Source organism: Phalacrocorax carbo, chromosome 4 (genome assembly GCF_963921805.1).
Source record: "Phalacrocorax carbo chromosome 4, bPhaCar2.1, whole genome shotgun sequence".
Classification (NCBI taxonomy): Eukaryota; Metazoa; Chordata; class Aves; order Suliformes; family Phalacrocoracidae; genus Phalacrocorax; species Phalacrocorax carbo.
In genome coordinates this window covers 67,588,881-67,602,436 of record NC_087516.1, presented here as the reverse complement: position 1 = coordinate 67,602,436, position 13,556 = coordinate 67,588,881, and the positions used below count along the sequence as shown (strand labels likewise).

General features: G+C 36.1%; 1 protein-coding gene across 1 annotated transcript in view; it reads left to right on the top strand.

The window, feature by feature from the left end:
* IQCM (IQ motif containing M) overlaps positions 1–13,556 on the top strand; it is a 111,208-nt gene that overhangs the window by 44,017 nt on the left and 53,635 nt on the right. Inside the window, 7 exon segments of the mRNA XM_064450825.1 lie at positions 104–135; positions 138–257; positions 260–291; positions 1,782–1,843; positions 1,845–1,912; positions 4,943–5,032; positions 5,035–5,076. Coding sequence (XP_064306895.1) covers positions 104–135; positions 138–257; positions 260–291; positions 1,782–1,843; positions 1,845–1,912; positions 4,943–5,032; positions 5,035–5,076 — 446 coding nt within the window.

Below are 13,556 nucleotides of genomic sequence, written 5' to 3'. Positions count from 1 at the left end.
TATTTTAGGTGGACATTACAATTTGTCTTCTAGAATTTTGATTCATAGTTCAAGCATTTGTCCACCAAATTGTAAAACAAATCTTCTGTACTTCAATTTTTAGTGATGAATGCCTTGACCTTCAAACTCAGAAGAAGGTGAAAAAAATGTAACTCATCTAGAAGTTTTTGAAGCTTCTTGTGATCGTAGAAAGCGTCCTAGCAGTAGAGAAGTACTTAAAGCCATCACTTGCCTTGAAAGATATAGGAGAAGGTGGCTTGAACACAGGCCATCAAGAAAATAAAGATTAAGGTAATGTCTTGATTGTTTAATTTATGTGCCACTTATAGTAGTGTAAGAATTTTTTATTATTACTATTTTGCTATGAAAAAGCTCCATGCTCAGCTAGTCTGTCTGTCACGGCTGTTCTGTTCCTCCAAGGTTAGGGAGGATTCAGTGATAGCGAGTGCTCTGCTGAGACCCATTTCCACCACCTGATCTCAAGAAGACTTTCTATTAGTTTTTAGAAGAGAATCGTCTGTGTTACATTTGGTCCCTCTGCTTTCAGAGAGTCTTGGTGTACATGCATATTGTACTGTTAATTCTGGGGCTTGCAGTTTTTCAGGTAGAGAAACAGGCTGTAACTAACAGACTGTTTATTGCACTCTTCTGCTCTGTTTTAAGCTTCAATTACTGGAAAGAAAAAAGTAGTGGATTCTATAGCATAATTACTGTTTTTCATGTTTGTCATTTAGTATTGCTAAATGAAATGCCAGTTCCTGAGAAATTACATACTAGAATGCCATAATATGCACTTTTGCCTTCCATCTCAGAGTTTACACCAAGTTAAAAGAGCTTATGCACATTGCAGGTTGAGTGCTAATGGAGGCTGCATAACTTCAGTTAGGATATAATTTTTCTGGTGATGTGTAAGCGTCCTATCTAAGAAGTATACCATAAGAAAACTTGTACCTAATTCAAGTAGGTGGGCCAAGTAGAAACTAAGTCATCCATTAAACAATCTATTTTATTAGTTTTACAGATTCCTAAAATAGAGTGATAGAAGTCAGGTCATGTTATTTGGTAATCATCAACCTTTAAAAACATTCCTTCATGCTACATACTGAGGAAGAGGGAGTTTTTGCTGCTGCTGTAATTAATGATGAGGCAAGACAGCATTTCTTGTTATCTTCTCCTGGGCTGTAGGAAAAAAAATATGTATTTTTCCTCCCACCACATACTTTTAATCAAAAAAAAAAAAGAATGTTCAACACAGAGTTTCTCACCTTTCCAAGTTTCACTGTTCTACTTTTCCTCTGCTGAGATACAGAACCTTGTATTTCCCCCAAGACTCTGATTATGTGCAGACAGTATTTCACATAGTTCCTGATCTGCTTCTGTATTTTGGGATAAAATGTGTTTATCCCAAAATAGTTTTATCTAATCACCTTTGGAAAGGATCATCCCTTATCAGAGCTATAGAGTGATTGTTTTTACATAGCTGTCCAAATCAGTTTACAGGAATGGAACTTGTCCTTTCTTTTAAGATTTACTTATACGCTGCACACCTCTGAATTCCACCTTCTCTGTTTCTTTAGTCATAGAATCATAGAATGGTTTGGGTTGGACAGGACCTTTAGAGGTCATCTAGTCCAAGCCCCCTGCAGTGAGCAGGGACAGCTTCAACTAGATCAGGTTGCTCAGAGCACCGTCCAACCTGACCTTGAATGTCTCTAGGGATGGGGCTTCACTCTTCACTTATTTCTTGCAGTAGTGAAAGTGAAACATATCTGTAATTACAGTCTACAAGTCATGGACCATCTCTACCAGCAGTTATAAGGTACTACTGTGAAATGATAGCCCGTTGGTGGTCTGGATCTCTCTACACCACTTCGGTGTTTTGAATCAGAGGAATGGATAGACAAGAAAAAATGTAAGTCATCCCATTTTTAAATACAATTATATTTTATTTTAGTTTCAGTGGTCTGTCCATTCTTAAGTAATACTCCATGTCCACAGCACAATTATTTTAAAGTGATTTTTGGTACAAGGAAGATGTCATATGTCCATATGCACAGCTGCATTTCTAAGATGTCATTCTGGCACTGCACAACTGTAGGGTTTAGCTTGAATAAAAATATTCTCTTGGCCACTTGATGAAGAAATTGCTTGTTAGCCATTATCATTAACTCTTTTCTTTCTTGCATGCTGCACTTTGTGATTGTGTCATTGTGTTCTGGTTCTTAGACTGTAACTGTGTTAAATGATGGACAGTGTCACAAACTGTCAGGAAGGAGGATTTCTAATGAGATAGTAAGTGAGAAAGCACTGAGTATCATCACAATTTTCTTAACAATGTATCCTTTTCATTCATTCTTGCCAACATTTTTTTTCCCTAGTATTATTGCCCTATTGCATTTTTGAGGGATTGTGTGGAAAATAAATAGCACTTAATGATCTCTCATAATGAAATAAATATCTTGCATGTTTAAAGAGCCTCTTTGAAGAACATCCCTTTGCAGATTGTTTTGAGCAATCCGTATGTTATGTACTTTATTCATGGAACTAGTTTTTATACCTGCTTTTGCTTCTGCTGTTTCCTCATCAGTTTGACGGCTCACTGTACAGTCAAGCAAGTGTGGTAGAGAAGATAGATGTTGTTGTTCAGCAGTATGGTAGAAAATTCATGGACACACACAACAGAATAAACAGCAATGGTCAGGAGAAGCATAAATGAGGGTAGCTTGAAGGCATAATCAAGAAGACAGACACAAGGACTGCTTCTCCTGATACATAAGCAGAGAGTGTTGAAAGAAGAGGAAATAGTTGACTAATACCAAAACTGCCTGTTTCTTAGTTCCAGATGCTCTGCTCAGTGCCTTCTGCATTCTTCTGAATGTTTCTTTTTGTGTGGTCCTTATCACCCCAAGGATTATAGGCAGATATTAAAGAAAATAAAAAGCACTTTAGACTGTAAAATTTAATCTAAACTTCTTTTTTTGTCTAATCCACTACCCTTCAAATTCCTTTTCCAGAGTAAGAGGTGGCCATCTCATCACATCATCAGAGAGGATATTTAAGATTAGATGACTGCGTACACTAGAAAATAGCTTTCCTGATGCGAAAAAGCTGAGAAAAGAGAGTTAGTTTTCAACCATGCATCAAAACGCAATACTGCAGGTTGGACTCAGGTCACCATTTTCATACCTAAGGCTTAGAAATGTACTGCCTTTTTTTTTCTTTTTTTTTCCTCTCCCTTAAAGAAAAATTAGCGTTCCAGAGAAATAAAAATGTACCACCCATTAAATACTGAAATTAGGTTCTAATTGATTCTTACAGCTTTTGAGCTTGATATTTAGAATTGTTTATGTCTTGATTCCCATTTCCATTCAGTCCTTTAATTCTGCATTCATAAAGCTTTATACTTCGGTATAAAGTAGGAGGATTTTAATACTTCATTTAATCATATTCAGTGGATAGACTTCAGTTCCCTCCAAATGCCTTACTAATGCAAATCATGTAATCTGAAGATTCACAGCATAGTCTCAGTTTTGACTTCCAAATTCCATAATCAGGTCTTATATTCCTAACATCACATAGGAAAAAAAAAAAAAGAAATGTATATATACATAATTTGATTTTCCCCATATGTTAGAAAAATTATCAATAAAACTAAGTCCTAAAGCATAACCCACATCCTCTTAAAAACATATATTCTTATCCTAAGCTGAATAACTCATAACATACTGTCTAACGCTTTCTGACTGAAAAGTTTGTACTACTTTCATATTATAATGAAATGCTTGTTGATGGTTGAGTCACCGATGCTTTAATAGGAAGTCTTAAGTTTACACCTTCAAAGCTTCTTTGTTTGTAGATGTGATAAGATGTTGAGGCCTAGTGTATTGTCTTTTTTTGTTGTTTTGTCTTTATGGTCTTCAAAGATTAGAGTGAAAACTCTGCCCTAAAAGGCAGACACTCTTTTTCTGAAATGATCAATCGACATTAATTTGCTCTGCTTTGATGAAGGCAGAGAGGCATGTTATAGATGCTCATGCATAACATACAGTGTAATATGATCTATAGCTGTTAACCCTTACAGAAAAACTGGTGGTTTTGTTAATTAGTGGTAAATCAGCTAGGCTAGTATACTTTGCCTCTCCAGAAGGAAGATTTGCAGAATTGTACCAATTCTGCAAAAATCTGTGAGCTAGGTAGATCAGCTGAAATGTTCTGTGTGCATGAAAGTATAGGAAACAGTGAAGTTGTTTATTTTTGATCTGTACCTTTCCTTCCCTGAGCAGTACAAAGTAAATCGCACAACACTTGTATCTGAGTTAGTTTCTTTGACTGAGGCTGTAATATTTAATATATTAAATTGACTGTTAGCCTACCAGTATAAGTTCTCCTTGGTTTTTTTTTTTTTCCTAAGTAGCAGCAGCAAGTCATCTGTGGGCATTTCCAGTACGATAATACTGGGGACAATGTCTTACACTGTGAGTTTTCCCCTTGCCTTTTACCCTAGGTGGAGCGGTTTAATATACTGCTTTGGGTAGGTTGAGCATATCTGCCAAGTAAAAAAGAGTATTAACGACTATAATGATCTAGTTACCTCACCCTTTTTCTACCAGCCTAGTTCTGCAGAGTCCATCACCTTTACATATTGAGAAATTCTAATATGGGCAAGAGATGTTTTTCAGCCTGACTGTTCCCCTCTGCATTCAATAAGGATGATGTGTGAGTTTCACTTTAGTGCAAGAGTAAGTCAGCAGCAAACTACCCCATCATAAGACCTCTGCATAGGCCTAAATTTTCATATGAAGTTTATCAAGCATATTAACTTGATTCTAAAGTAAATATTTCTAAAAAAGAAGAAAAGTTTCTGAAAATAATATTTCTTAAAAAAATCAGTGCCTAATAACTTATTGAAAATATGTATCTGACAGAAGCTTCTCTTCTTCAGTTTATGAAACAATGTTTTCCAAGATGGAGTTTGACAAAATGATGGACAGAAATGTTTTGCCTAAATTTTTGTGAGACTGTGGGTACTCTATACTGCTAGGGGAATACAGTGTATCTTCTAGCTGGTCTGTCCAGGTAAGCAGTTTCTTTAAAGTGCTTTGCAATGCTACAAAATTTCAATTGCAGATGCTGTGGGCTTTGGGTTTGTTTTTGGTTTTTTTTTTTGTTTTTTTTTTTTTTTTTGTTTTTTTTTTTGGTTGGTTTTTTCCTTGCATGAGTGAGGAAGCTACTATTCTTAAAAGCATAGTCAGGACAAACCCTACCTGATGTTCGTGATCTTTTTCAAAAGGGAGCATTTTATCATTATACTTGAAATAAAGCACATTTTCTAGAATTCCAGTGTGTCTAACAATGCTGGAATATAATCCCGTACTATCTTAGAGTATACTTAAGAGGGTGTAGAGCAATTCTGTGGCAGGTCTACACTTGCAGATGTCTCCAGGCAAAACATTTACCCTCTTTGTGAAGTCAGTGGTACTTGCCTTCCAACATCCTTGAACAACTCAGCCCAACAAACTTATACAAACATTCAGAGGTGAATGCTTGTAAATAAAATAAAATGTCACAAGGCAAGAATCGAGATATCCTGTACTGTAAATAGGAGGGAGATCATTACCCTTTAAAAATAGAAATAAAACTGTAACCGATTAAGACCTTCAAATAAATGTAGAGTCTCATCTTCCGTCTGGCTTTTCTTTTTCCCAGGGCCATCAGTGGAGGATCCTGCAATGCTCTGCTCCTAGTGTAGAGCAGCAGTAGCAGATCCTAAGCGAGACTTATGGAGGCAGCCTTTTAGGGTACCTCACAAGTTGAGGTGGGAGATGCCCCTTGCAATTTCTCCTCCAGCCCTTTTGTAGCATGCTTTTGGTTTGTACTGACATACATAGGTGCTGTAAACCACAGCTCCTCTAAACATGAATTTATATTGTCTCTGTGTCTTCCTAAGTTTGATGTTCATCACAGCTGGGAGATTCTTGTGGACCGTGATCTTCTTTGGAGGTTACAGTTAATTTTATGTATCAGCAATTTCACAGAATGCTTTTAAAGTACAACATTATTTATTGAGATAAGCCCGTGTTTAATTGATACTTTTGATTTGTTAATGACCAACCCATGGTTTCTTTTCATCATAATTTTTTGTATGCTTTCTTCCAGCCAGCTCTCTGTTCAAGCTGCACCTTTGAGAAGGTGGTCTCTTTGAGTGTCTGACGTCACATTGTACTTGCATATTATCTGCTTCTCAGTATTGGCTCCTAGTAAATACAATTAATTTCTCATGGAAAATCATGTGTTACATGTCATTTAGGTCACATTCCTAAGACAGTGTGAATAAGACCAGGTATTTTTAGTCATTTGCTCAGTCCCCATCACTATGGTAACAGGAGATTTTTGTGACTGTGAGACAGATTTCTGCTTATAGCCTAGATTTGGAGACTATTGCTACTTTTCACTGTCGTCACAGACAGACTAGGAAAGGTTCATGCTTCCCTACTCATTATTTAATTTATTTAGAATCCCGTAGCTATGGAGTGTTATCAAGGCTTGTTTGGACATTTGAGGCAGTGTGTAGGCTTCTTATTCATTTTGAGTTCAAAACTCTCCCAAATTATGAATGTGTAAATGACGAATAATTGCTGAAACATGGAGATGTGCCTGTGTCTAAAGGGCACCCATAAAATGATATCTGACATCGAAGCATTTTGAATAAATGGCACTTATCTGTAAAGTGCCCTCTCTTACTCAATTTTATGACACAAATGTCATTATTTCTGAAGATAAGTTATTAACAGATTATAACCTTGCTAAATTTCCTGGAAAAGACACTGCAACTGGTTGAATGTTTTGAATTGCTGAGTTATGATTTGATGCAACTGTCTGCTGTGCCAGTGCAGAGCACCCCATACCATCAGACTGCCTATTCAGGAATGGAAAGATAAAGTGGTGGGCAGGGTGTGTGTGTGTCTGGGCAGAATAGTGGAGAGATTACAGATAATTACTATACTGAGCTTTTTTGAGTGAACATTGCATCCTGTATGGCCATGTGACCCATCCATGAAAGGTTAAAACAAGAAAAGGGACCCTGGCCTTGTGGCTATTTAGTCTGAGCACAGGGGGAAAAGAAGATTCAGATTTTCACTTGAAAATTTTTCAATCTCATTTTACTCTTACCGTTGACGCTTTTTTTTAATGAATCTAAACACTGATGAAAAAACAGGGCCTGTGCAAATACGTGCCCAGATGTTAAATGTATTGTTGCTTTTCCATTTCCAGTAATGAAATGATGAGTACTGTCTTTGGCTAACAATAATTTAGGCAGGAAAAGCATGAAGACTTTATTTTACATGTTCTCTTGAGAGTTTTAATTACATCAGTCATACTTAAATACAAATCTGTTTTGTATGGGATCTGATTATTTGATGTAAAGGTTAGACACTGAAGATAAGATAGTAAAATTATCAAAATAAAACAAGAATACTTGTAGCGAAATGCTAATATGCATCATTATATAACAAAGAACTTGCTGTCAAAATAGGAAAGAAGAGTATGTTATAAAATACCTGCAAAATGTGAATTAGAAATATTATTTGGAATAATATTAATATTAAATACAATATTAAATATTAAATATTAAATATTAAATATTAAATATTAAATATTAAATATTAAATAAATATTAAATACAATAAATAAATATTAAATAATATAATATTAAATACACGGAAGGCTACTAGACATACTGCTTTGAGTCTCTGTGTTCCTACAAGCAAAACTAATATAATAATTTGGCCAAACGAGACTATAGTAATGACACTGTTGGGAACTAAAGAAGACATTGGTGCCTGGAGTGGACTTATGGGTGCTTAATGGAGGCTTACGAAAAAACATGTTTGTGGTTTTCTTTTGAAATCTACTTTTTAATGTCTGGGGAAAAAAGCGAGCTTCCTTTAGGTCAAATGAATTTAACTGCAGATGATTCTCTAGATGTATCTATACATATCTTGCTCCCCACAGTGTGAGGAAAAATCAGTGACTACATTACTAGCTAACACATTGCTCACTGAGGAGTTAGGAACTGACTAGAAATAACTGAATTGTTTTCTATCAGTGGTGAGGTTTAGCTGCTGGTTTCAAGAAAATGCCAATTAAAATTGAGGCCATAGTGCAGTGATTTTTAGATTTCATACACAAGTAATGATGCTATTTCATCATAGTTCAAACCAATTTGTGCTGCTACTTCATTCTGCTATTGAAAAGCAGAATGCCATGCACTATGGCAGGAGAAAACCTCAGTGCAACACTGCTGTACTTTGAATAAAATAGCAAAAACAGAGGTAATGAAACAATCAGTTTTGGCCATACACTTTGAAGTATCCGTTGAAATGATACCTAATTGTTATAAAAATATGTCTTTAAATATTTTTCAGAAAGCAGTATTGTAGCCTATGTTTAATACATTTTTTTTTCTGTGATCGGTTCAAAGTATTACATGTTCTATTGAAGTAAATATTTACATTGAGTTCAGAGGAACTATGCATGCAGGTTAGACACTGGAACTGCAAGCTATTTCACTTATAGATTTGCTGAAGAGTCCAGCAATAATACCTTGTTATATAAAGTATTCTGCAGTCACTGGAATTGCTACTATTAATGCTGGTTAAGACTGGGTTAGATAAATAGTTGTGAGCCGATCCTGGTATCTGTTGTTAAGGCAAATTCCTCACTGTTGTAGCATCCTGATAATTGGAGTGTTTTCAAATAAAATGTAAACAGGCTAAGAATTTTCTCTGCAATTGGCCCTTCTGAGCTGCCTCTACTAAACCCCAGATTTTTCCATCTTCATATTTGTGATCTTGATAACTGGTCTTGTATTTATACAAAATCTCCAGTGTTTAGGCTAAGGATATGAAATATCATGTATTCTACTTGAATTTGAATCATTCCCTATAAGCCATCTCAATTTAAATCAGTCTTGCCTCATTGCTGATTGTTCTATATTTGCAAGGAGGTAATATACCATCTCTTCATTTAAGTGTCCAGAATTTTCATATATTTAAATTTGCATATATTAGTGAAAGGTAAGGTTTTCTGCAGGAGCTTTTAGGTTGCAGAGTGGTCTGGCTTGATCTGAAATACAAATGATAGCGCAAAACAATGAACTCTAAGAGACATGTCAGAGTAATGTGTCTTTAATAAAGTCAATGCCAATTCCCTTTCAAGCTGCAGAAGGGAGGGGAGATGCAGGAGGTCCTCAGGGAATGCTTCCTTGCGTGAAGCTAATAGAGGGTAGTAGACCAGTCCCCCACTGCCCTTGCTACAAGAAGTTCAGAGCTTGACTCATGCTGAAGCTTCACCATTTTTCAGTCCCACTGGGCTGTTCCATAACTGGTGCCTGTTACTGGGGCTTTTGGAAGGTTTTTGGAGGTTCAGCTCAGAAATGGCACTGTCTGACGGAAGCTTTCCCCAGTGCACCCTGCAGTTATTTTCTCTCTCAATTCTTCCTTACTGTTGTTTATATTTGTGACATCTTATGCATAAATTGTTAAATATAAACAACACCTAATAGCAATTTCTGTTGCAGTCATGCCAGAAAAGCCTTATTTATAGAGCAGGACACTTCTGTGTTGAGTACCGTGCACATTCTGAAGAAAAATATGCTTCCTGCATCACTGATGGGATATTGCCTCCTGAAACTGTTTATTTTTCATTAAACAAAATCTTACAGGCCAAGCAACAGGAAGCTATGAATACTGTAGTAGGAACAAAGATGTAATAGCTCTCATGCATCTGGAAGAACACAATACACAGGAGTTTCTTTCATTGTACTGTTGTTTAATAATGTTCTCCACACCTATGTGTTAATGAGCCCTGAGGCAGATGTAGGCTATCATTATGACCATTTAAGCCAAATATAACATAAAGAAATTTAAATTCCACCATGGAAGAACTCTATAAGTGAGTTAGTGATAGCGAATAGATCCATTAATAAAATGTCTTAATAGAGCAAAACTTTCAATTTCCTACATAAGGGTTGCTGGGTCAAGGCTAAATGCAAACCTGATCTAATGATCCCTTCAGGCCTTTAAGACTGTGGGTCATTCATTATCAAATGCAGCAAAAGGAAATAAAATATGTATAGTACACCCCTCTCCTTGACTGTTGATTCTCTCCCAAAAGAATTACAGATTAATATGAGTTTAAAAGGTTGAAGGCCTCCTACATCATCTGGAATGTTTGTCAACAAGCGTGCAAGGGTCCCTGCTGGATCCAAATGCTATCTAGTTAAAGTTTGTCCAGAAGCATCCTTTCTAACCTACCCCATTTATACAAGCCTGTGTTTCTCTTTTTGGTTTGGTGGTTTTTTTTTTTTGTTTGTTTGTTTGGTTTTTTCCTTTTAAACGAAGGCAAATCTTGTGCTTACAAACTTAATTTGCTTGAGTGTTTTGCTGTTAGTATATCATCAGTATGTTCCTCCTGGGGTTGGCAAATCGGAACAGGAAATTCAATTTGGGTTACCCACAGAGCCCAGCATACCCTAGGCCAGCCACCAACCTTGCTTTAACATGATTAAAATGTTATTTCTTTTTGACAGTAATAATAGGCCAAAACATCATTATAGATTTATTAAGATGTTTTGATAAAAAAAAAGAGACCTAAAAAACCAAATGATCTCTTTAGTTGATGAAAAGAGATTTTGCAAATCTGTTCACACTTCGCATCATATTTAGAATTATTCTAAAAACCTACTTTGGAACAGCAACACAACTATCTGAGCAGTAAATTTTCTCCTTAAAATTTTCCTTTGCTACAGTGTCTACAGAACAGTTGAAAACAGTTGAACTAGTAGTATGCTGACACTGCTGCCTGTCATCCAGACTGATGCTGTCTTATTTATATTCTCCTGTCTTGTATCTTCCTTTTATACCTAAGCTATAAAATCTTGGACTGGCTTTTTGTTCCATCTGTGTTAGAAACTGGCACTGAGGGTCTTGCTCTGTGCCTAGGGCTCCTGAGCACTATCCTAATACTAACAGTTTGTAAAAGTAATGATGCATTGTCAAATCCGCTTTAAAGAAATTTGGGGAATTTTTAAATTTAAAAGATGGAAGTTCTCTACACCCATATAGGCAGAGCATAAGTCCTTACATTTGACTCATTTTATATGCCTGCTGTGTCTCTCTACCCACTAAATATATGAAGGACGATACCTGTCACAGTGAAGCCAGTGGTAGGTTATAAGTGGGAAGCATGACAGGACTGCACTATTTATCCTTCAGTGTATGGCCAGTGGTGAGCACAGAGCAGTGTCTATGCTGGTCTGACTGTGCTTCTGGGACCATCTGGCTGAAGATTAGGGAGAAAGGACTTTCCCTGGGCCAGCATGTTTCATTGCAAGTGCTTGTCACAAATATGTGGGGTGTAACCTCTTGACTAAAGCGTAGGATCTTTTTTCCCCTGCTCTTTCTAATGACACCGTTTAGGGTCACTGCAATAGACTGGCTTGATCAAGTTGCCCGCCTTCTCTCTTAGCACTTTGGCCTGTCTCAGGACAATGTCATGACACCACATCCTTTTCCACCTGGCAGTTTGTGTTTTCATTAGTGTCACTGCAGGGAATTTATATTTTTGTATAAATATTAGCGGCTCAGTTTGCTAATACATTTCATGCAATAATATCAAGTGCAATTCATTCCCTTGATACAATAGCACATACATTGTCAAACCTTTTTAAAGGTGCAAGTAAATTAGCATGTGTGACACACTGAAATGGTTGACAAATAACCATAATATTGCTTTGTCTATTTTGCATTTGCAGACTCTTTATCTAGGAGATTTTACAAATCATCCACTGGTACATGCAGGCAGTCTCCTTTTCATTATTATGGACAAACATGGAACTATTGCAGAAGCATGTACTCACTGATTTCTAGATGCTATTCATCTGTTGAAATCTCTGACTGTTGGTGTTTTAGCATCCACATGAGGTAAAAAATGAAGTGCCTTCCATTAAGAGAACTCATCAAGTTCACTTGTGTCTTAATGGCATTAGCTTTTTAAACTTTTTTTCATGTAGAACTTAACTTTAGTTCCTTAACTGGATGAACTGCTCTTGCAGGCCCACCCATTCTGATGGAGCAGGGTCATTGCCTCTTATGCCTGAATGGCAGCACATCTGTTAAAACACCTCAGGATGACATTTGCTCTTCTTGCAATTGTGTTTTTAACTGCTGTTCTGTTTGTTGTCCTCTATAGCACAAGTCTTTACTGCTGCCTAGACGGTTTCCCCCATTTTTGAGCTTTTGATTATTTCTTTCCAAGTTCACTACTTTGCACTTGTCTTTATTGAATTTTATCTTATTGACTTTGGGCCATTTCTCCAATTTGTCAAGATAATTTTGAGTTTGACCTCTCTCCTGAAAAGTGCTTGTAATTGCTTCCAGCATGGTGTCACCTACAAGCTTTATATGTGTCTTCTCTCTTCCATTATCTTAGTAGTCATTAATGAAGATATTGAAGGGGACCAGACTCAGGACAGAGTTCTCTGAGACCTTACTTTATACTTCATCTCAATTTTGACAGGAAAGTATTTATCCACCCTTTGAGTAGGATATTTTGATCCCTAATAAGAAAAAATGAGTCTGCGGAAAATATGAGCTTAAAGATTAGGTAGCTATTTAAGAGATTCACAAATTCTAGCATAGAATAGCAGTATGTGGGAGAGAAATTAAATGTTCACCATTTATTGGCACAAATGTATCCTTTACATTATTTAAGAAAGTTTATTCTCCAATAACAGATAGAAAGATTTATCACTGCAGTATTCTTGGTCAGAAAGATATATATTAGGTTTTAAAAGTTCAAAGAACTTCTTGCTGTCTGTGGAGAGATGGTCGATATAAATTGACTTAACTATGACCCCTGCTAAAATAGATATTATAATATTTATAATTTAGTATGTGCATAGTACAATGCATCTATACAGATAGGTGGATATGTATGTATAGTACCTACAGAATACGTAAAAATAGAGTTGAAGGCTTGCATAATATATATTGAAGTAAAAAAGATCCGTATCCAGTGAACAGAAATCACTTGTTAAACAGGAGGAACTGAATAATTGTTGCTCCCATACTACAAGATCTCTTGACAGGGCAAGGAATGTAAAGAGTTTAAGCATCTTATTTGATAACTATGAAGGCAGAATCATTCTAATATCCAGTTTATGTATTAGTTTACAGAATATGTTAGAATGTTAGAGTTTCATCTCTTTTTTTTTTTTAATTTTCACCCATACTTTATAAGCACAATAATCTTTCCAATACTGCTGTGTTGTAGCTAAGTATATATTACTCTCATTTCTTAGCTGGACAAATAAATAAAAGAGTTTAAATTATTTGTCTCTGATTGTATACTGAACAGGTGTTAGAAATTTGGCCTGAATTGTTTAAAATTGGCTTAGAACTGGTTCTTATGCCCATGGTCATCAAAGAGGTGATTTCTAAGAAGCAGCTTATTTTTTTGTCTGCCTTTCATATGCGAATGCACATACACACTCA